Source organism: Scophthalmus maximus, chromosome 4 (genome assembly GCF_022379125.1).
Source record: "Scophthalmus maximus strain ysfricsl-2021 chromosome 4, ASM2237912v1, whole genome shotgun sequence".
Lineage (NCBI taxonomy): Eukaryota > Metazoa > Chordata > Actinopteri > Pleuronectiformes > Scophthalmidae > Scophthalmus > Scophthalmus maximus.
Window position 1 is genome coordinate 24,592,501 of NC_061518.1, and position 25,000 is coordinate 24,617,500.

A 25,000-nucleotide genomic window follows, 5' to 3' on the forward strand; every position below is an offset into this window, starting at 1 on the left:
TGATTCAACAGTTGTTGCACCGAAATGACTCCTTTGTGCTCCCAAATTGCCAGTCTTGCGCTGCACAGGACAGCATCTTAGGAATCAGGCTTTTTTTCAACCTAATTTCTTCCGAGCCCCGCAATCATGATCTACTCATGAACAAACCGATTACTCACAGTGTCCCAGACGAGGCAGAAGTTCAGTGGTTTGCCCGTGAAGATTGTCAATGCGTTGCGAAGGACTTGGGTCGGGGTCTTGAAGACGTTTTTCCCGGAACCAGAGAAGCCTTTTGGATGAGAGGCGGAACATCGTCAAGAACCTCGAGGAAGTCCATCGCCTTTGTATGAATCTTGGCGTGTTTTAAAAATGTTTTTTTCTAACAGCGCAACCGGCTATGCTCTTGTTTGTCTATGGTTTGTGCCTTCTCCACTGTGTGATACACTGGAATTTCAGAAGGTTTCTCATTTCTTTCTTCTTTTTGTTGCTTGTTTTGTTTGTTTAAAGAGTTAGATTTAGATCAATTATAATTAAGTACAAAACAAACGTCCCAAAAGTATTTTTTTTTTTTTCTGAAAATCTGTTCATACACTTGCCACAATGTGGCAGCTTGAGACACAACATGTCTCAAGCTGTGTTTGCAATATAAAATAAAAGATGGTAGAACAAATGAGCAAGGATTTGGTAGACTGAGAAGATTAAAGATGCCGCCTTTGTCGAAGAGAGGAGGTGAGGGGTAAACTTTGGACAGGAAGGGAAAGGACAAATGAATTCTTGGATGTGTGAAAACACCGAGAGAGGAGTTCCGCTGTGATGTGGTGATTCTCCCTGTGGTTTTGCCTCTAATGAGCACATCTGCATCAGTGAGACAGATGGCGTGAGGGAGAGATAGCTGAACGCGACGGCTGACAGAGGAGAAAACAGCTAGACTGGGGAGATGTGCAGAGGGAGTTGTTGAAAAGAATGAAATGCAGTAAGTGGTCAAAGAAAAATTGAGGAATAGTCGTTCTTTCCACTTACAGAGAGCCAAACAAAAGTCTTGTCGAGAAAATCTGAATCATCAAACCATCTTGTGGAAGCAATTATATTGTCAAAGCAACTTGTCGCGAAAAAATCAAATTGTCAAAAAAACAGAACAACAAGCCTCAAATGTTGTCCGCATGTATTATTACATTTGCCTATTCATGCAATCTCTGCTCTTCTCCTCAAGGTGCCAATGCCCGGCGCAGTTCGAGGGCCCCGAGTGCCAGCAGAACAGGCACAGTTTCCATGGCAACGGCTATGCCTGGTTCCCTCCCATGACGCCGTGTTTCGAGAGCCACGTGTCCCTGGAGTTCATCACGGACGTGGCCGACGGACTGCTGCTGTACACCGGCCCCTTAGCCCAGCTGCAGGCGTGGGATCAAGAGGACTTCATGGCCATAGGTAGGACTGCAACATGCACGTCCCACCGGGTTCTGATTCATATTTATTATTCACTATCGAAGACGGCCGGAACTGAGATGAGATTTAGTGAGAAAGATTTAGCGGCATCTAGTGGTGAAGTTGCACATTGCAACCTACCGAATACCTCACGTCCCCTTTCCGATGTAAATATGTAGAGCTCACCAACTCTTATCACACACATTTTATTTTATTTCTGCCGATAGATCCTAACTCCTTCACACTGGAGCTTTAATTATAGGTTTTTAGTATGTGTATGTCCTAAGAGCAGAAAATTAATATGAGGCCAAAAAACTATTTCGGGACAGATAAGGATGCGGGAGAAAGAGAGAGCGATTTTTTTAACTCAACTGTATCTCCACACTCTTGGAGAAGCACAATAGCAGCAGTGCATAAATCGCATGCTTGGCTTGTCCGTCTTATCTGACTTTATGACTCTTGAGTATTATCTCAGACTCCGCTGGTTCCATTTTGACGACGGACAAAGCAGAATGTGCCGCAGCCATGCCCAGCCAGGAAAGCTTGTTTACCTGGGGAATGTGGAAGGTGGAGGTGGAAAATAATAATAATAATTGCGACTAAAAAAAAAAAATAAAGAGTTGGGAACATCTGGACTACAGAGTCAAGACAAAAAAAAAAAAAATTGCTTTGGAATTCATCTTGGAAATTAACTGGAACGCTTGTTGCCGTTGTCCAGTCGCAGGCGGCCTGCTAACCTCCGAGGGGGTAATGGAGAGGCGGAGTGTTCATATTTGAGGAAGTTGTAATAGCCGCTGCGCAAGGGCGTAACGGTTTAGCAAGCAGTGATTGCAAAGGAGTCGACTGGAGCGGACCCATTCGTCTTTTGAATGAACTGCGCGAGCGCATTGTGCATTTGGCAACCGAGCCAAACACATTTGCTAACTAACTCGCACATTAGCAAGCTTGTTAGGTCAGAGAGCCTTTTCCCCCTCTTCAATAAAAGCTCCTTATAGAATGTGATGGGGGGGGGGGCAGTGAGCCGTGGGGCAGGGGGTGGGGGGATAAACAGCCCAGTACAAAGATAATAGGGGGGGAAAAAGGTTAGGGAGCTTTTGTGACTCCACAAAATGTGGCATGGCTTGCACATTGTTGGCTCGGTGAGCTCTCTTTGCCCTTCTTTTGGGGGGAAAGATGGGACCCCGGGACCCAGGCGAATTCTGGGAGCTCATTTAAATTTGCTCTGCCAGAATACGGTCTTGATCCGCTCCATTGGGATTAGATACGCCCCCCCCCCCCCCCCCCTTCACCTGTCCAATCACAACCGATTGTCTGATATGGCCGTGGTTTATACCACGACACGGACGGAAGCGACTTTTGGCAACAAGCAAGGCTGCCGCCGATGAACGAGCGTCCGCTGGTAACGCCTCTTTCGAAAATCGAAAAAATGATGCACAGAGATGCACGGATGAATATCACCAGCGCCACTCTCTCATATGACTGGGATCTTCGGAGAGCATGGGTTGAAAAGAAAAATCAAATTTAAAAAAGGACATGTCGACTACGTCATTGGTCAAGGCACAAACAGAGAAACACTGTACCTCACCTCACACTGTTTATCCTGTCTTTCAGCGAGCACTGAGAAATGTTACGCTGCGGCGACAGAAATCCATCTCAGGTTTAATTCCCCGCGTGTGTGTTAACTTGCCACGGCCCCGGGGATCGGACAGCGACAGTCACTCTCGCACGCGCTCGTGGATTTTGATCTTATTGAAGCTGACATCCCCGTGCATTTTGATGTGTACTACTTTGATTCCCACTTAAACGTAATTTGTTTTTTTTTTTTCTTTACACAAATGCTAATTCGGAAAAGATGAATGCGCAGCGGACAGTCAGTCTCTCTCTCACACACACACACACACACACACGCGCGCGCACTCCTGCGACTCGTTATGATGCATTACATGTTGTGAAATTTTCGGTGAGAAAAATCCGAAAAATGCGCGTAGACCGAGCTTTTTGGCCAATTTGCATCTGCAGCTCTTCGGGGAGAAGGCCGGCCTTTTGTTGCCGTGGCAATGCTGTTGAAGTCTGCAGACAATAAAGCTCGCTGAAATGAGGGGCGGCGGGCAGGAGAAACAGAGAACGAAATGTCTTGTACGTATAATTAGTGTTTTAATCGTGTCTCTCTCGTTACTTCTTCTCCTCGTGCGTTGGTCTGCTCTCTTGGGAGAGATGCTGTTGTTCCATCACTGCCAAAGTAATATGTGTGGGAGGCGAGGCCTGCCTTGGAGAGCTGGACGTACACATTGTGTGTGTGTGTGTGTGTGTGTGTGTGTGCGTGCGTGCGTGCGTGCGTGCGTGCGTGCGTGCGTGCGTGTGTGTGTGCGTGCGTGCGTGCGTGCGTGTGTGTGTGTGTGTGTGTGTGTGTGTGTGTGTGTGTGTGTGTGTGTGTGTTGAGCAGGTTCGCAGTGTGAATCCTGACTTATTTCTTTTCGGCTTTGGCCGGTGTCGGAGGCTGTCCGGGCGCCTCTGAAAGCCCCCACAACGTGTGCGGCCGGATCCCAAGGAGTTAACGGGTTTGTTGGTGGTGCAAAGGCTAATTTGTCACTGCTCAGATTGTAATTAGAGTCAGGCTGTACATATTTAGAGCTCTAATTAACTTGTTTCAAGGTTCACCTACCGCGTGTGGCGAATCCCATCGCCGAAGCCCGGGCGGAGCCGGAGCTTAATACGACCGCATTAGAAAGTGTCAGCGTAGATGTGCGAAGTCAATCAGTGTACCAAAACAGTGCTACAATGACTCGTCGGGCGCCTTTCCGCCCCCCGCGTTTTTTCGAAGATGGAAGCCGCAGTAATCGCCGAGGGATCTGGGGAACGCGGAAAAAATCACTACGACAAAGTCCGATGGGAAAAGTCTGGGGGTTGACCTCCTGTGAGGCCCCAGGGCGAAGGTCGGCCGGTCCGCTTTCGACCCCCCCTGCACACGCCTGTCACTTCCAAGTTCCCAGGAAGCGCACTGCAAATGGCAGGCACACCTATTTGCTGGCAAGTTCAAAGACTACAAAGACAACAATGCAGGAACCACACATTTGGACGACATTGATGTGTAGCTTCTCTCTCACGCCCTGACTAGTTTACCACTTTGAAGATATGATAATATCATACGATATGCTATAGAAATAGAATGGCAGCTAATTGGACAAAGTGACCGGGCGGTGAAACTAACCTGTGATTGAGGCTGAGTCTAAAGCCATCGCTAAAACTAAAGATAAGTGGAGCTATTGGTCACATTGTATTGGTCAATCATGAATTGAATTGTGAAATGCTATATTTGATTCATTTGGTATAAACATCCTGACGGGTAAAATATTTAGCTTAACACGGAAACACTACGTCCATAAATGTAAAGTGTGGACTGTAAAAAATAAAAATCAAAAAATCAAATGTAAGTTAATCATCTTAGTTCATAAGGAAAACAGTTGTTGGCTAGTTAATTATCCAAAGGCAGAGTGTTGTTTATGGATTTAAGTAATCAGCTTGGAAAGAATAACAGCCTTTATTTGAATCTCTTTAACAGATTGTCATCCAGCCTGAAACATTTAAACATTTTCTTTGTCTTTTTTTTCTTGACTTCACTGCAGCTTCTATATTCTTACTGCATTCTGCATTATTAACGCATAAAACTCCCGTGCTGCACAGGTTTTCAGAAGATGCACAGCGCAATATAAATACAAAAAAAATAAATAGTACAAGACTTAAAAAAACAGACCTTGAGACGAGGCCCCTCTGTGTTTTTGGCCCGTTTCTCCTTCCACATCTTTCGACCCACAAACTTAATTCAAACATGCCTTTACGCATAAGTTTAGGGGGTCTTGTTGACAACCATTTCCTGATTTGATTAAAGTAGAATTATCCTTTGGGGCCATCGCGGAGCGTTTCCCGATCAACAACTGCTTCCTGAGGAATGAGCGATCACTTTTGGTTCATGGTCCACACTTCTTTTATTAAAGTGAAGGTTTGTTTACCGGTGGTCTTACTCAGCTGTCGAGCAGTGAGGACACGCGCGAGCGCACACAATGGATTTATTTGCCCAAACACCTAATGCACAAAGCCTTGTGACATACAAATATTGTGAGAAAAAAAAAATATATTAACCAACCGTACTCGGGGATGAACCTCCAGCACATTCGGATATGGACAACACTGACATGGCCAATATCAGAATATTAAAAATCATAATATCGGCCCTATATATTGCAGTCGCCCGTCTATACTGTCAACTGTACCTACCAACTGAGGAGTGCTATAAAAATGATTCATTCATTCTGTAGAGCTTTTCGGAAGCTGCACTGGAGATGATGGCGTGAGAGGGAATGCGGTGTGTCCCAAGTTGGAAGTGTGAACGTGTATTACAACAGTATGTCAAGGATTCGGAGGTGATTCGTGAAAAAGGTGATCGAATATGGATCTCAGGTAATCAAGGCGAGAAAAGAGGACTATTAAGAAAATAGCAGGTAGCTGCGAGGGAAACGGTCTCACAGCCCAAGCTGCGTTTTCATTTATGAATGTCAAGAAGCTCATGGTTAATCCACTAATATGCCTCCATCATTTTTATTTCGAGCATATTGATATTGTGTGTGTGCGCGAGACGGTGTTCACCTTGTTATTAAGCCTTGTTAACAGAAGCTGCCCGTAGAGCCTGATCCTATTCCCGCTTTCCACACACACACACACACGCACACACACCCACACACACACACACGCACACATTTTACACACACAGACCTTCAGCTTCTTATTGAGATGGCGGTATGCTGTTCCAAAGCCACCCACTCATCCGCCCTTTATCCTGCCGCAGGGCAGTTGTACCAGGCCATTCCAGAAAAGTTGTAGGACGCTCTCTCTTTCACACACTCACACACACACACACACACACACACAGCTGACATAGCTGTGCAATATCCAAATTTGCATCCACTGGGGGAAAAGAGATTACATGCTTATAACACAGAGCGTGTGTGTGTGTGTGTGTGTGTGTGTGTTTGTGTTTGTGTGTGTGTGTGCGTGCGGTGTGTGTGTAAGGCATAATAATACCCATACCTAAACTGACGTCTGGTGTTCTAGGTAAGACCAGAACATTGGATGTTGCCAGAAATCCCTCTATGGCCAGAACAAAAGATCAGCACTTCAAAGAACAACATTTAGTTTCACCGAACAATAACGTGCATATATTACTGTACATATATTTTGCTCACAAGTGCAGCGTATCCTTTCAAAGTGAGCGACCGTGGGGGTGATACTCAAACAAAAGCGCTTGCACCAGGGGGGCCGATCTGCTCTCCGTGGTGCGAGCGTTTCTGACACTGATCAGGACTTGTTTCTGGAGCGGTGTGGCTTCTTTTAAATGAGGCTCGCCGCATGGAGAGTTTGCTGTCAAACCCAGCGGCGAGCGAATGCAAATACGCAGGCAGCCCTTGCAGCAAACTGCATTTGCATACTAATTTCCAATTTCAACTACTGGCACTTAATAACAGCTAATAGGCATTTACAGCCAATAACAACGCAGGGTTGTGCCTTAAAATGTCTCATGCATATTCAGATGTTCGTACAAAGCCGCTTCTCCACCTCGAGGCTTCCGCCAGCCGTCGTCAAACACATGAATGATTGTCACTCTGCAACCAGAGGAGGTGATTTCTTTTCTTCTTCTTTTTAATGTGTCCATAAAAATCTGGCTGCAGAAGCTGGAAGGATTAAAACAGATGTTGTTAAACATGTGCCATAGAGCCCGCAGATCATATTTTAGTGTGAGGACATTATAATGTGCCTCACTTTCTCTGGGTTTATTTGAAAAGTTTGCAGTGAACACTCCTTTTTGACAAGGCACTGTCCTGGCTGCCCCGCGAACTGTCAGGCCGGAATGTACTTCGACACTGTCACTGGCGCCTGTCACCGCCTCTGGGGGCGTTGCCCAGTGGCGAATCTGATCGGTAATATACCTACGGTGGATATTTATACCTCGACTACGATCGGCTCAAATCATTTTGCGCGGGGGAGGGGGAGATGATGGCACCGTCCAGTCATGTCAAAGTTATCTAACATATGATTTGTTCATTGTGTTGAAGATAGACTATAAAAATGTTTATTCACACGGTAATTGTGAGGACACAAAAAATAAAATCTTCAATTCACAGCGAGACAAATCATCGCCCCATTTCGATTATGGATGGTTTTAACTTGATGTAGGCTAAATAATATAAATAAATGTAGAAATGGAGGCCCAAGTTTAACCTTGCCTATACATAATGGTAGACACAAAACCCCTCAGACTGCCTGTAGCAGAGCCCATCGGGCTACCTGTAAGAAATATAATGACATTGTCGCCTTATTTGCTGGACAACTTCTTGGCAGGTGCAATGAATTCCTGTTGGGTTGCCGGGCAACCGGGAGGCTGCGGAAAATCACCGGCCTTAAAAAAAATTGTCAAGCACATAACGTTTTGTAGAACACCAAATTTCTCCACTTGTGCACATGAAAATAAAATCCAACATGATGTGTGACATGCCAATTATTGAGGTTCAGAGACCCCCCCCCCCCCCCCGCGTTCCGTCTCGGTGCTAAATTGAGCTAATCGGCTCCGGGTGGTAGCCTGGTGGTCTGCTTACCCTCTTATACTTGGTGTTAGGGAATTTGCGTATTTACAATGAAGCCAGTGATCGTCATTGTTGCATACCTGCGAATAAGAAAAAAAGGGGACGTTCGGTTTGCACTTTTGGAGCTTGTCAGATTACAGCGACTGGGACCATCAATGCTCCCGGGAACATAAAATATATATATATATATATATATCGGCCTCACGTAGCATGACCACGGCGTGGCCTGATCAGCAGTGCCACACTTTGACCCCCGGTCGTATTAGTGAGATCGATTGGCGCGGTAACGACTTGTGTCCCGAAAGATCAGCAATGAATGACAAACATGGCTGGAAGCTTTAGACCTCCTCTGAGGTGCTTGAGCAAACACACACACACACACACACACACACACACTCTCTCTCTCTGTGTCTCCCACACACACATGCATGCATGCAAGGACCACCAGCCAGAGGCCAGTGCTTATCCAAATCAATAGACAAATTAACAAGAGAAATTAAATTTATGTAATTACAAGACCCGTGCAGAATGGGGGAAAAACTGGCAGGAGTGTGTGTGTGTGTGTGTGTGTGTGTGTGTGTTTTTTTAACAGGTCCCTCCAAGCGGGAGGAACATATTCTCAACGTTCTGTACAGCTGAACATATGTGATGTCACCGTAGGGAAAGAGAGTTGACGATAAACTGACGGAAAGGGGATCTAGCGAGCAACAGCGCGCACACATGAACACATTCACTTTGGCATTACCCACCCTCCACGCTGAGTACCCAGCTTAGGTCTGCAAATGCCTTTCAAATGGGAAGTGCTGCTGGATGCGGAGATACCGACATGCGCTGGCTGCGGGGCCGGCCGGCGAGCGTGACAGATCGCTTTGCACAAGGAGCCCTCCGCTCGGCGAGGCGCTGCATCGCCTGCTGACCTGTGCACAGGCGGACTCCCCGCGGGCAGCATCGGTTGTGCACGCGACCGCTCCTGCGTCCGCGCGGGAGACGCACGCGCATGCGTGCTGAGGAGCACCAACTCTGTGGTTGAGCTCAAGCTCTCCATGCACGCACGGCATTTGTTCCCTCTCCTTCCCTCTCCTTCTCCCCTCTCCTGTCTGCCGCAGAGTGGGAGGTAATATATTACGTAGGAGTAGCAGGAAAGAAGCGTGTGGACGGGCCCCTTCAAGAGCAGTGAACCTGGCGTTCCCCTCGAACAACAAGTAGTTTTTTGCTTGTTTGAATGGTGCCGACCGTAAAACATTCTGCCAAAAGTTCTGTGTGAAATTTAAAAAAAACAGCAGTAGAGCTGCAAAAGTTAATGGATGAATCTATTAGTAATCGATTACTAAATCTAATCTTAAGCTATTTTGATAATCGATGAGTAGTTTTTATGGAAAAAAAAGAGGCAAAATTCACTGATTTTAGCTGCTTAAAAGTTAATAGTTCCTGGTTTCTTTGCTCGTCTGTGACAGTTAACCCAATAGCTTTGGTGTGTGGACAAAACAAAACATCATCTTGGAGTTTTGGGAAAGACGATTGACATGTTTTTCTCCATTTTATGACTTTTTATGGACCAAACAACTAATCCATTAATCGTGAAAATGGTTTACAGAATAATCCATTATGAAAAGAATCGTTAGTTGCAGCCTTAAACAGCAGTGTTCCATAACTCAGTCATGTTGCTGGCTATGTGTGTCTTCCTCTCGGGGAGTTGATTATTTGTCTTACAGTTAAGTATGATGTTTTAGATTTGGCTTGGTTAAGCAAAGCGCATCTGAACAATGCATTATTAATATTTTATATTACGAGTGGGGAGAAGATTGTATCAGATTAGTGTCGACTCAAGGTTGCAGGATCGGTATAGGATCGGACACGAAAAAGTGGCATCGTTCCATCCCTAGTTTCTACTTTAGAAATGAAATGCAACTCTGAAATGATAATTGATCTAGAAATCTATCCAGGCATTTTAATTAATTATCCATCCTGTTGCTGTTGGAGCCTTTCCCACAACAACAGAGACAAACTCTGCTCACTAGTTGAGTTTTGCTTTTCATTTATAAGGGCTCACTTAACTTTGAATATGTGCCGGAGTTTCTTAAATCTAATTTTCTCTCCTATTATTTGCATTAGATTTTGTTGTATGAAAAAGGAAAACAAATACGGTACCGTTCATATTGCCCAAATCATGCATAACAACGCAAGGGATGCATATTGTATTTCCAAATGTAACCATCAGCAACTGTGGTCTTGTGCGGGAGGGTGACACAGACGAAATGAGAAAAATGTGCCGTGTTGACTATAGGGAGAAACAAAGTATGCAAAATGAATTCAAAAATGATCTCACACCTGCACACGAGTTGAGAAGCGTCGAGCATACCCAAATATTGCGCGTGGATCCGTCATGTCTGGCCCATGCCTGACCTGCGGAACAAGGTCAGGGTCAGGGGCCGATACCGAGCCAAGGGATCCCTGATGAAACCCCCCTTTTCCCCCCTCAGAACCTGTTGTTTGAACATAATGCTTGAACATCAGATCTCAGCTTTACACCATTCATCGCGCTGATGAGAGAAAAAAAAGAAAGAGATCAGTTGCTCTGCACAAACTTTGGCTTGGCTTTGGGTAAATGTCTGGTTGGTTGTTAGTCTCGTCCGGCTTCTCGCTATCTCGCAGGTCCCGTTCAACATTTAGACATGTACTACTAAGTAACGCATTCGTTTACCATCGTCGATCAGTTTACTGATCTTAATGCGTATTAAAGTTCACATGATTTTGACTGGTTTCCAATCACACATCTCATCCTCTTCCTGGTTAATTCAAAGGCAGCACTTAAAAAGTCTGTGTCTCTGTTTCGCTGCTTTGTTGCAGAATAACACTGGATGAATAATTCAGGCTCAGAATGTCTTTTGTTTGAAGCAGAGGAACATTTTGAACTAACACAGCTTTTAATTGCTGCAAGCCTGTTTGGCTCATTAACTAAAAATATTATTAAGACGGATGAATCACTCGAATCGAGGACCTGGTTTCACACTCATTTGATGAAATTATAGAGCCCCGGAGCACATCCTCAGCTGGAATGTTTCTCTTTCTTCATCTGTGCTCTCTGTTTGTCCTCCCTTTGATTCGCCCCATCCTCACGCTCCCGTCCTCCCTGCCCGTCACACTCCCCCTTTTGTTTTGCCTGCATTTGATTCCCGTCTGTTTCCCTCGCTGTCCAGTATGCCACCTGTCACCTGCCGTCACACACTTTGGCCTCCTTCCCAGCCTTGTTCTAAATCATACTTTCTCCTCGCCTTCCCTCTTTAAGTCCCTTCTGTTTGATTCTCCTCCGTCCTTACTGTTCCCCTTCGCTCTCCTCTACATCTTACTCTCTTTTTTTCCCCCCTCCTGGGTCACTTGTGACTCATGAAGCTCCTTCTTCTTCTATTTTTTAATCCTCCCTCTTCTTTCTACTTCACTTCTCCCCCGCGCTCCTCCTTCGAGACCACTGATGTCTGTCTTCATGTCGCAGGATAATATCACATCAATCTTGACAAGAGAGCTCCTTAGCTGTGCCAGATGATCAGTTGGTCATTCTTCCCTTTTAACTGGGCTTGGCTGTATGGCTGTGCGCTTTGAGCACTTTTTCTGCACAACTCCTAGCATGCGTGTGTCCATATGCATTCTAAACGCATTCAAGTATGCACATATGCGAAAAAGGCCCTGCGCATGCAGGTGTCTACTACTGCCAACTCCGGAATATCTGGCTGCCTCAGTGAGGGTTGGAGGTGATGGTGTTAGCATATATTGGGGGTTCAAGAGGAGGTGGGAAAAAAATCCCCCTGAGAATGGAGGAGGCAGCCTGAGGAATGGAAATTTAGAAAAGAGTCAGATGAGTGACACAAAGAAGAAAGAAAAGGTGAAGGGTCCCAGGACGGACGGTAAATGGGAGGAGAGAATTAATGAGTTGACCAAGAGTTTTGGGCCAAAGACGATGACGGATAAGCTAAACAAAGGAGGGATGTTTTGGATTGAACTGATTTATTGAATTTACTCCTTTCTTTCTGGTCAATTTTCTGGCCTCTGCCAATATATTAAAAATAATTGGATCACTCGTGGAGCGCAGCAGCGACTCGTCTCGCGGCCGCGGCAGGCTGAATCAAACTCAAAGGTAATTGAGGAAAAGCCGAGAGGCAAAGAGAAAGCTAACAACAAACTTGCGCTCAACTGTGGCTTGGAAGCTGACACCGCCGGGGCATTTTACCTGTATGAGCGGCGGCATAATGAAGTACGGGGGGCGCTCGTCGCGGGGGCCCATCTCGACTCAGCCAGGGCAATTAGAGAAGAGCAGCGTCTCGTGGTAGTCAACAACACCTAATTTCCTCAGGCTCAACGCGCAGAGGTAGTAAGATCCATCGCGCGGCGTCCGTCGACGGAGCTGGTGAAAATGTTGCTGAAGGCACACGGCACTCCTCGGTGCCATGTCACGGGGAAAGGCTTGGCAGAAAACAGCGGTTCAATGAAGGCGCGGTTGAAAAAAAATGCAGAGTGTCAGTATAAAAAGCGCACGTGAATCATTCGAGAGCGGCACAGTGTAAAAGTGTCAGTTACCGTGAAAGAACTTCATGAAAGAGTGAAGGCAAGGCAGGAGGTAAAGGGGAGACAAGAGATGAAAGAGTGCCGGGAGGCAGACTGACACTGCGAGGAGACGCAGCGAGAGGGACGACGCAGCAGATTGAAGAGCAGTAAGAAGGGAATTTGATTTCTTGCTGCCTCTTTTGACTTCCAATGACTCAACCGAAAGCAATACGCCTCAAGAGCCAGCGGTTTACAGTCATTGCAGAACAGCTGAGGGGCGTTGTCAGAGACAGGCTGTGCGGACATTTACCAGGACACCGCTGCTCATTGGGCAATTGCTGAGGGGTAGAGTTCGATCATGTTGGCACGCCCCATCGCTGGTACGAGGTTTGTTTGAGAGTTGCGTCCTAAATGTGCAGTGCCAGAAGTCAGGGTATTTTGCTCCAGCATCTTCTGCACTGTCGCCGGAAAGCCTTCCAGTCCAGATGACCAGGCCCACTCACCGTTCTCCTTCTACCCCGGGGTTGAAATGCTCGGGGGGTTGTTTTTTTATTCCTGTTACCGCTTCACAGTCATTGTGGGTGGCACCAAATCCGCGTTGCAGCGACAGCGTCCCCTCTGGAACCGTTGCATGTTGGGAGGGTGATCGTATGACCCACGTCTTCCTCAAAACCCCCAACAGGCCCGTTGCAGCAGGGAGAATAACGCCGCAGTACTGCTGACGTGATGCAATGTCATAGGTGTGTGTTTATGGAGTGTTTTAACAACCGCCGTGAATGCAGCCCGGCCAAATCATGAGCAAGGATCGCATGATCTGTTTTTAATAAATGAACACAAATGTCCTATAGTGCTAGAGTTATGTCTCCGGCGTTTCAGGGCCGAAATTATATGAATTCCCGTCCTCACTGTGCCCACCTCAGTTTGCCGGATAGGGAGTTAGAGGGTGCTCAAAATGAAACTTGAGAACAAACACTTTAGTGGAGAATGAATACTTAATTGTTGCAGCAGGGCTGCGGGAGTGCAGCTTCAGGGTGTCGGTGGGGGAAATTGGAAACAATGAGCTATTGGACATGAGCGGTGAATGCCCTATTATTATTTTTAATTGAATACAGCCAACAGAGACACACTACTAGGGCCATCATTTCAAAACAAGATAATTACAACATTTTCTTTTTTGGGGGGGGGGGGGGTCACTGCAGTCATTCTCATATTTCTGAGTTGAATGCAAATGCATCACTCTATTTGGACTTTTTCTGCGTGAGTTTACTTTTTGTTGACCTCAGTGCCACAGAGTGTGGACTAATGAAAAGGTGCAACGGTCCTATGATGAAACGATCTGCTGCCATGACAGTCGAGTTAGGAAAGACCGCGAGGCACCCGCATGACGGATGACGTTAAGTCGAGGCAGCCTGCGATGGTGGCAGACATTTTCAAGGGCAGCATTGGCAGCGGCAAGAAAAATTAAACGTAGAAATTGATTGTTTGAACACTGGGCAAACCATGAGAGGACAGAAAAGTCGTGTCAGTTCCGATACATTATCTAAACAGAGGTGTCTGTTGTGTGAATTAAGAAGTCATTAAAACCACCTAAAGCTTAAGCAAAGATAATAAGATACTCCACATTCAGTGTTACAGTATGTGTCCCCGTGATTCTTGGAAGTTCGCGCATTGCGCGATGATGGATTGCCAGCGCTGGCTGGTACACATGCGTCTCCATAATTCCGTACATATGGTGCAAGCAGTCTTAACCACTTCATTAACTTTTAATTTCCCAATTGAGTAAGTCCGAAAATAGAAAGTAATAACTTTTGTCTGACGTTTGTTGACTGCCACGAGATGTGAGGATGAAAGCTACACCATGACAGGCTCCGCGCAATAATCCTCCATCATCTTTGCTATGCAGACAATATAAGTGGTTTGGTAAGTTACGTACCACACTGTCAGTGTGTGCTCTGTGATATATGACACTTAACACACCTCTTCTTTTTTTTTTTTACTGTTACAGTGGTTTGAGTGCTGTTTTAGAGACTTGGATACCAGCAACAGAAGTGTTTAAACAACCTCTTGATAAGCAGCACTCGAAAGTCGATATTTCCTAAAATCAAATGATTTCAAAGAAAGTCATCTCACCGCTCGTCGATCACCCGTGTCCTTGCCTTTCTCTCTCTCCATTTAGAGCTAATAGATGGGACCCCCACCTTGAAGATCAACCACGGCTCGGGCACAGTGGTGCTGCAGTTGCCAGGCAACGTGAACGTGGCAGACAGGCGCTGGCATCGGCTGGACGTCCGCAGCAACAGCAAGGTGGGACACTTGGGGTATTTAGCACCAACCACCATTCATTTTTACAAAAAGGCTTCAAGTATGTTCAAGTATGTTCAACCGAGCTTCACTGTAGGATGAAAAAACAAGTTTGTTTTTATGACCTTTCCTTTGCACATTTTCACCACCTAATTTGAGAAATGTTGGCCAACAATGTTGAATGTCTTTCACATACAGCTTATGGTATCCTTACCGACCCATATCGGCTATGTTTCTGACTAATGCAAAAAAAAGAGGGAAAGAAATGAAAGTGTGAAACTGTGTTCTGATTATCTTTGAGCTGCCACCGAAAAGAGATGAGGTGAACTGCGGCTTCTGCCCCGCCGACTTCTCTTGGTCCTTTGAGAAGCTGTGGGCACTTTGATATAGACCCAACAACATCATAAAGTGGACGATATAGTCTATAACTGACAGTATAAGAGAACATGTCGTGGAAGCTTTACACTTACTGAACTTGAACGCCGGCATGAACCTGCAGTTCAGTTTCACAGGTGACGAGCCTGGAAAAAATATCATCAAATTCAAAAGAATAAGACCACTCCTGCATTATTGGGCGGTGCTCGCGCCCCCTGGCATTAAACTCATTCCAACAAGCAACGTTACCCCATCAATGTTTTTGGCCAAAGTTTGTGGACAGTTGTAGGAGCACCACCCTGAACCTTAGTTGATCTGGACGCTCTTTGACCCCCCCGATGAATCCAATGGCAAGGGAACGCGTTTGATCAGGGCGTTCTCATTAAATAACAGCAACAACAATGGAGCGGTAATTGTCTGACAGTGCCAGACTTTAACAACGTGCCACTTTTTCAAACGTAACTTGGATTAACACATTTTTTGCTCCGTCGTAACCTTACAGCTGGGTTCCAAAATGTTTCCGTCTCATGAAGTCCCCAAATTGCCCATACGCGAGTCACATTATTCCCCATGGTTCCGCGTCGGGGGAAGATGTTAGTCCGCTCTGAGCGGCTCAAAGGGAGACGTGTAGTGGCGAGAGTGAGACGGATGAGTGCAGTGGCCCTCCTTTTGGCGATCTCCTCCCCAGGATCGTTTCTGGTGAATTCAATTAGAGTGAAAATTAAGCCCTTCTCCATCTGACGGAGGACGGCCTAGAGCTCCTCACCGCCAAGGACTCGCATGCAACCGCTGCTTTATAGTTGATGTCTTGGACATATATATATATATATATATATATATGTAAACCACACTGAAGAGCTTTGGGTTGTGCACTGAAGAGCTTTGGGTTGTGCAGCTTCACTACACAGAGAGAAGGACACTTAAGCAGCTGGAACCCACGAGGACCACTTCGGTATGAATCACAGGACTGAATCAGAAAAGCCCTTTACGTTAATATTCAGCTCCATTCAAAGCCTCTTAAAAACCTTAAAAAGTGGATAATTACACTCACGTCACAATTGAATCGCTGCCATATTGCTGCTTACTCAAAAACCCCTGATTTAAAAAGAAAAAATAACATTTTAAAATACAAGACATGTCATCAGGCACCTTGCATTGCTGCCAGACTGACACTGAAATGTGTTGTTTACTTCGGTCATTGAGTTTTCTGACTAGTTTTGTTAATTTTCATTTTTTCCTTTCCTTTCTATCAGTAATGTCAGTCAGATGAATACATGGATGGGATGCATCCGTGTATTCAACGCAGCAGCATTGCTCTGAGTCGCTCGAATACAACAATGCACTGCGAATTCTGTCGTTACAACAGGGATTAGTCTGCATCACAATGGCATTATTGCTAAATCGCACGTGAATCTGTTCATTCGCCCCTGAATAGTCGGCGGGCAGCTTATCCAACCTTGCCGCGTGGCGGCCCCGAGATCAAACGGGGTTGCTGACTGGAGATTTACCGAGCGAGTCAGCAGAATCTCACCATGAATCGGGCGTTTATCCCAGCGAAGCGCTGTACAGTATTAAATGTGCATTTCGAGCCTTCCGAAACTCATAATGCAATCACTGAGCATGTTTTACAGCATCTTAGCTGCTACAGTTCAGTAACTATCTCACTCTGCCAGTTGTTTCAGTGACATCACCTACTGTATGACATAATCTCACCACCCTTTCTCTACTGTCATCTCCTCTGGACAGTATCTCCACGCCAAAGCATTTCCTCACAGGCAGCCTTACGTAGCAATTAGTGGGTGTTGATTATGGATGGATAGATGGATATGCTTTTGATCGAATCCTCTGAAAGCGCACCTGCAAAAGAGGAGGCGGCGGAGCAGTTGAGAGAGCTTGGTTCATCCGGCTTGCACCAACAAACAAACAGAAAAAGTTTAGTTAGAGATTCAAGATATGAATACATACAGTGTTCTTACATACGGTGGATGTATTAATCGTATCTAGTGTTGTGCAATAGTGTAAAAGTTGACTATTTGGTGCTCCAAACTGAAATTCCTACACGAATTTGGAGTTGGACAAACTGTGTGAACATGTTTTCCTTTTCTGGAAGGTTCCATTCTGACAACATATGAAACCTTTTATATCAATGATATTAAAAAAAAGTCAATTCTTTATTTCTGTGTATTTTCTCAACTCAGCACTAATGGCTGGACCTGGAATGTAATAAATTTACAAACCTCCCTGTGTGGCGTGAGGTGTAATGATCTGCATGTGTTATAATAAAAAAAAAAAAAAACATGTCTGAAAAATACTGTATTCAGTATTTTTTGTGCAGGAAAATCATTAAAGCGAGTTAAACATTAAAAGAGATAAATTACTCTAGATGATGGGATTCATGGATTCTTCACTTTGCACAGCTATTGCACGCTGGTTTAAATTGTTAAATCTTTCGTGTGTGCGTGTGTGTGTGTGTGTGTGTGTGTGTGTGTGTGTGTGTGTGTGTGTGAACAGGCAACATTGCAGGCAGCACCAAACAATAATACACTAATGAAAGAAATTTTTGTCAGAGAGGCAGCTGCCACTATGGTAATAACGGTTAAAGAGCAAAATGGAGTGCACTCATTGTAAGGCGAGAATTAAACCGAGGGCTGTAAGTGTGTTTTTTTTGTTTTTTTTCTTCCATTAGTTGTGTATTCACACTAGCGTGGCCTCGTTTGTGCGTTCTCCACAGGAAGTGCGTTTCACCCTGGATCGCTGCTCGGGAGCGGCGGTGATGGAGATGGAGGGTCTGGGGAGCTGGTTGACCACAGAGGACCACTCCTCCTGTGAAGTGACGGGCGTCACACCCAACGCTGACAGGTACGCGCAAAACAGCTAAACGCACACACACACACGTACACACACGCACACCTCTTTTACTACATCTACATGTTGCCATATGAAAGGGTTTCTGTTGCCCAGCAAAATGAAAGTGTGCATGAGTGGCCTAAAACATGAGTACCTTACAACTGTAAATGTTATTGTTTTACCTCAGATTCAAGGAGATATTTCAGCCATTCTTACAGTTAGTAGTAAATGCAAATGCTCCAGTTTAATCTGAATTGTGGGGTAAAAATTGAACAACAATTGATTGACCTGTTGTCTGTTTTTACAGTTTTTATCTTAAAGCTGCATCCATATTTTTGTAGTAACAAAGGTTCAGCTGCAAAGGATCTAATATGCTGTCATGGTCCCCAAAGACCCAGACACTTTTGGACCTTTGTGAAAGACGTGAACTTTGACAACTCTCTATAGACCTCTGTTTCTTTGTGGACTTTGCTTATGATTTCTGTGATTGCCCTTCCCTGTGTGTCTCGGTTCGTGTACAGTTACTCTCTTGTGATCCCTTGTGTTTTGTTCATCTTGAGTTTTGTATGTCTTGTTTTATTTTGTAATTCATTTCCTGTGCTCCTGTGTCTGGTTTGCTGTTTCTTAACCTCTCTTGTGATTCCCTGTGATCGTCTTGTGCGTATATAGTCTTTGTGCCTCCCTTTGTCCTCGTTGGACCGTCTGTCCATCTCCGTATAGTTCTGTGTAGCGCTGTTTGTTCCCACGTATCTTTGTTTAGTCATGCCATGCCATGCCATATTTCTCATCAGTACTTGTTGTCCACGTTCCTTTGTTGAAGTTTTGGATTTTATTTAATTTTCCCAGTAGAGAACTTGAGGTCAGTTTTTTGTTACCTTTTGCTAAATACTTTTCTCCCCCTACCTGCATTGTGGGTCCTGCTTAAACCCCAATCGTAACGTATGCAAGGAGGTGCTTATAGTGACAAACCCGCAGAGTGACCACCATCTCTGCGACCCCCCCTCCTCTCTGCAGAGCGTCTGGGGATCTTTTAGCTCATCCTTCTTTGCTTGTCACGTTTGATTTTCTGTGTTAAATGTGTAAGGGCTGATGACATTAAGCTGGACAGTGGCTTCAGCACTCGCTACCAAAAGAAAAATGCCACTTATGGTGTGGTGATATCGTAATTAGTTCAAATGTGTCGACTGCCTTCAGGTCGCAGATGATAGGGATACGCCATCGCATTTATTAAGTGTATCGTGAATATGAGCCCTGATTTTCAGTCGAGGCTGTTTGCATGTGTGTGTGTGTGTGTGTCAACGCTCTTTATGTGTTTTCTAGACACCTGAACGTGAGCCAGGTATTGCAGCTCGGTGGTGTGAACGAGGACATCCCGTACATCTACCCCCAGCTCCAGCACAAGCACTTCACGGGCTGCATACGCAACCTCATCGTGGACAGCAAGGTGAAACACTTGGACACGCAACAGTGGCACACGCGCACACACGCGCCCGTAACCGCGCAACCATCAGATGCTAGCGAGCACACACCTGCACTCCAGCCGACAAATGGATTAATAACAGACATTCACAATGCCATTGTGCCACGTAAAAGAGATATTTCTTTTTATTTCTTTTTTCATGCTTTTCAACTGTAACCTCAAAGCACTTTCAAATACTACACACAGTCTGTGCACCATCCGGGTTGAACTGGAATATGAACCTGTCACTTGACTTCAAGTCGAGACTTTCATGCAGGCCTCCGCTGCTCGGCAGGAGCTGAAAAGTTGAGGACTCCCCGAGTCGGCCGTGACAATCTGAGCCCAACCCAAAGACAAACCCTGTATCTCCTCTGCACAAACACAGGCCTCAAGTATGATAACCTTTCGGCAACCACGTCCTTCTGAAGCACTGAAACTTTGTTTTTCACACATCAATGTTAAGTTTGGCATCAAACAAACTAAAGTTAGAGATTTCTTTTTTTGCCACTGCCAGGACACAACTATTTTGCCTGGTATAACCGATGTTTGGACGTTAATGTCATGGTCCTTTAAGACGGCATTCCCTCTGATGGGGAACGGGTAAGCTGTGGATTCTCTGGTTTTCAAAAATTATAGTTTTCATGTAAGATTTCTGGCTTGCTGCTCAAATACACATGGCTTTTACATTCGTCACTTGCTGCAAGTGAGAATTTCTTACTCTCTTGTTACATGACATCCGTTCATGGCATTTTTGGAGGGGAACAGGCATTCACGTCTTTTAATATGAGGTGGCAAAAAAGTTTGACAGGTTGTTACTTCCATAGTCTTGCCTGCAGCTGCATTGAACACGGCGCCGGTGACTACTTCAGATTTGATACAAGGACTGAGCATCTACCGTTGCTGTAGGGGAAGAGTCGTTCAGTGTAGGTAGTTTGTTTTTTTTGATGTTGGGGATGTGTATCCACGATCCCCATCTTGGATAAATGTGTTTCCTATACTTCATTTCAGCCCAGCTTACACATTACACATTGTACTGCAGTTGAGCAAGACTTCATTTAAAGCTGAGTAACATCATTTATGCAATCTATGTCTTAATGTTAAAACTTGGTGAAGCTTATATCATTTTTAGGGATACAACGATCCACCCTTTTCCAGCTCCGATACCGATCCGATACCGAGTACCGATCCGATACAAGTGTTAAACTAATAAACTGTATGCCCCACTGTGTGGAATAGACTGGGGTAATTTTTTTGCACAATGCAGCATCTGGTTTGACTTACGTATGAATGTTTTGGTGAAACTAAATCTCAGATCAACACAAATATAAATTTACTGAATATTTTTTATTGAGGCTTCAACGGCAACTTGAACTTAATATTTTTTAAACAAAATTTTTAATTATGTGTAAACATTTTGTGCAAATCCAATATAAAATATAGCTTCTGAAGCTGATAATTTAAAATTCCAGCATTAAGGAACTTTAACTGAGAAATATAAAACCAAAATCCCAAGTCAAGTAAACAAGTTAAACTGGCATCTAAATTGTAAGTGAGTATGACGTATTGTGCCTCACACATACAATTGAAGTGAATAGATCGGTTCAATGGACTGGCCTCGTTGTCACCGATACCCGATATATTTATTTTGTCTATATCCGGGCTGATATTCAATACTAATATTGGATCGGTGCATCCCTAATCATTTTCTAAAAGTAAAGATAACTTTAGGTGCATATAGTCAAAAATAATTACACCTGTGCTACAGATGCACCAAACTCAGCAATTCCACCATCACACCATAAACTATTACCAATCTAATATCACTGTTCTGATGATTTATTTTCTCTTCTTTACCTCCCCATTGGAGATGCTTGTACACCAACATTTCTATTGGCTTATGCAGTTTCTCCACAATAAAAAAAATGAGGTGTAGAAACAAATCAATGTTATAAGAATGTTACACCACAACAACACAATGACGGCATCGGCAGCTAGCCCAAACAGCAATGGACAGCCCACTACAGAACGTATATGGAAACAGACAGCTGGGCTGTTCTCAGAAAGAAAGACAAACAGGCCCACATGGAAAGAATAGCTCGGCAGCTCGAAGAAGTCAACCACCAAACGCTGTTGCACATTTAATACCTGTGCGCCCCTGACAAAAGAGAGGAGAAAGTTAATAACACGAGTCTGAGTCTGGTAGACAACTTAATCACCTATTCGGGCCAATACTTATTCCATGGCATCATTGGAATTACCTACTCTGCAAAACACAACTGCTGACCCATTGTCAGTAAACTGACTTTTTTATTCAAGATAATGAATCTCTCAAGAGCAACAGTAGGCATACCGATGATTAATAATGTTGGTCGACATCCAGTATTGGATGTTTTTTTTTCTTCTTCCTCTTATTTTTTTTGTTAGCACAGCTTATGTGCTTATGTGTGACATTTGTTGCTATAGCAACATCATTTTTTCACACTAGGCCCCGTGAGATAGATGACGTTCATGGATGCACTTGCTGTGACTGACCACTCTGCACGTGCCCGTTTGTTTGCCTCGTGTTGAACGTCTCCCGTATTCACCTGTGACTTTACTTCCGTCCGTTTGTATATTTACACTATTTCTTGACCCTTTGTCGTCGGGTATCTGGCTACATGCTAGTATGTCTTCTGCGAGCGTGTCCATGTGTACTCAATTCACTGTACTGTATGTGCGAGGTTTCTGTAGGCATTTCCCTCGGCCAAGGAGGTTATGTTTTCACCCCGGTCCATCTGTCTCTTTGTTGGTTGGATTGTTTGATTTTCAGCAGGGTTATGCAAAAACTACTGAACGGATTTCCAGGAAATTTGCTTTGGAAGACCACTTCCATTTTGCCGCGGATCTGGAGAAAGGGGAAGATGCAGGGGCGAACATTCAAGCTCTGTTCAGGAAAAAAGCAAGAGATGATTTTTTTAAATTTTACAATTGTGTTTCTATTTTGGAGTTGAGTATCTCTCCTCTGTCTTCAGCTCTCTCCATCGTTCTCCAGTCAATATTCTGTTTGTCGTTCTGCCTTCAGTTTTTCTAAGTCTAACATTGGCCGCTTTATCTTTTTCTGTTGTTTTGACTCAAATGTCACTTTCATTTTAAGAACAGAGGTTTGCAGTTAAAGGGGCTGGGCTCAATTTTTGCCAGCAGTTTTTGAGTTGAAGGTGAATTAGCAGAGTTTTGTCGTCAAAAAGTTTGAAGAGTTGCAGAACATTCTGGACCAATGTCCCGCCTGCATACTGCGTGCACCGTGTGCCTCAGGAAACCTGGAATTTAATGGAAAAAGACGGTCCACAAGAAATTTGGACTGGATTGCCAATATGGCTCTGGAATGAGAGCAAATGTGGACACGGTGGCCCGTCGCTGCGTGACGGCTTTTTGTCATCGTCACCACCGTCATGAATCTGACCTTCACATTTTGTGCTCATTCAGTCTGACATTAACACTTTATTCCTGTGCGTTGCTCTCCGTCATGTCCCCTCCCCCTGAGGTGAGACAGAGCCATTTCAGTGAAACTGCAATCACTGCATTCGCAGCTGTTGTATACTTTGTAATTTGGTGTTAAAAAAATGTTTTTTTCTCACTTCCCGTGGGCTGAGACATTCGTTGTTACCAACTCCTGAAATGAATTTTTCACAAATAGAGCAGTCCTCTTCTGACGCCACGAAGTGTAATTTATGAAGGAGCAGCGCTCAACTCATGTGTCAGTGTTTTGCTCACACAAACACACACACACACACACAGACAGTGACAGAGATGCACAGCCACAATCACACCAATGTGTTCACCTCGGTCACTGATTGCTAATGTCTGTGTTTCGGTCCAAACCCGGCAAAGCAGAAGAGCGCTAGCTTTTTAAAGGTCAGAAGCCAATGAGACGCCTATTTGCCGGAGGTCAGAGCCAATCAGCAGCTCCCTGACGACTCCCTGTCACTCCTTACGACCCTCTACATCCTCGCCGCACCAACGGTACTCGTAAAAGTTTGGGTTCGGCGGAGAAGAGATGGATCACATTAATGTTTTTTATGGCGCGCTTTTGCGAGGGGACACAAATTTAGCCATCCAAGGTTCCCCTGTCCTCTCAGCTGTCTGTGCAGCCGGCCGTGCTGTTTGTCCGTCGGAGGATCGCTCCAGTGTTTGGTTTCATCACTGTGGTGGGAAGAGAGAGAGAGAGAGAGAGAGAGAGAGAGAGTGGAGGGCGGGAGAGGGATGAGCGAGGAAGGCCACAGCGTACCCTGAGCTCGTGTCCTTCAGCACGTTTGAAAGTTTTTGTCCCTTGATTCTTTCATTTCCATTTGGAAAACTGTTTTCCGTACTTTCTCTCTACGTGTCTGTCCAGTGGCTGTCTCCGTCCCCTCCGTTATCTGCTGGTGTCTTTTTGTTTCCTGTTTATAAGCTACTGACTTAACTCTTCCCCTCCCCCCCCCCCTTCCTATCCACATCTTTTCTATCTCCACGTCTTCTCGCTCCTCTCCTCTCATCCTCTTGACATTTCTCCACCTCCTCCATCTCCACCTCGCCCGTATATCTCCTCACTCCAGCTGTATGATTTGGGCTCGCCGGCCGATTCACAGTCCAGCTCTCCGGGCTGCCTGACCACCGACAGCAGCTGTGTCAACATGGGCTATCCGTCCTGTGGCCACCGGGGTCGCTGTCACGGCGAGTGGGGCGCCTTCAGCTGCCAGTGTGTGCCCGGATACACAGGGCACCAGTGTGAAGAGGGTAAGTCCAACTCTCTGGGGTTGAAGGAATACGTCAAATGTGTGGTTGATTTGTGACGTCAACATTCAAATCACCCATGTGTTCGTGTGCTCCATGGCAACAACAATAAAAAGTCAAGGTCTATGCTGTTTTATAGAAAATGGCGGAAACTGAGCAGCATATAGGTCTTAAAGTTTTATGTTACAAAAGGCACCCAAAGGAAATCCTTTTTTGAAACTCGGCCACAATTAGACTGACTCTGCTTTGGATGAAACATAAAACATAAACCTGGCTGTACAATGCGGTCATAATAATCATTTTTATCATTTCAATTTTTCTTCTTCATTAAGATTCCAATTTAAATACGTGAATTTACAGCCCACATAATTATCACACTTAAAAATGGGCAGAGTGTCCCTGCTGTGCCGTGTGGGGATTAGAGAGGATCAAATTGCGTCACACTCGCGTGTTACAAGCGGTGTTCTCTCACAGCCTCTGGGATGCACAGCGGGTAAACTTTTTTCTCTTTTTTTCTCTCTGTTGTTTAAAGTTAGTGTTCGAGGAGGCTTTAAATCTGAAATGAGAGCCTCCCATTTTGTAAGCGTATAACAGAAAATATAAAAGAGACTTACCAACCAGGGTTAATTACTTACAGAGCCGTCAATGCTGTTTCAATGCCCTTCTAATGATATACAATCCATTCTGTACTTATACACAT

The 25,000-nt window shown here is 44.9% G+C and overlaps 1 protein-coding gene across 1 annotated transcript in view; it reads left to right on the forward strand.

The window, feature by feature from the left end:
• Nucleotides 1-25,000, forward strand: part of si:ch211-186j3.6 (neural-cadherin) — a 290,314-nt gene that overhangs the window by 208,490 nt on the left and 56,824 nt on the right. The window contains exons 27-31 of the mRNA XM_035627332.2: nt 1,190-1,404; nt 14,746-14,873; nt 17,977-18,104; nt 19,413-19,536; nt 24,123-24,303. Coding sequence (XP_035483225.2) covers nt 1,190-1,404; nt 14,746-14,873; nt 17,977-18,104; nt 19,413-19,536; nt 24,123-24,303 — 776 coding nt within the window. The remainder of the gene's footprint in view (nt 1-1,189; nt 1,405-14,745; nt 14,874-17,976; nt 18,105-19,412; nt 19,537-24,122; nt 24,304-25,000) is intronic.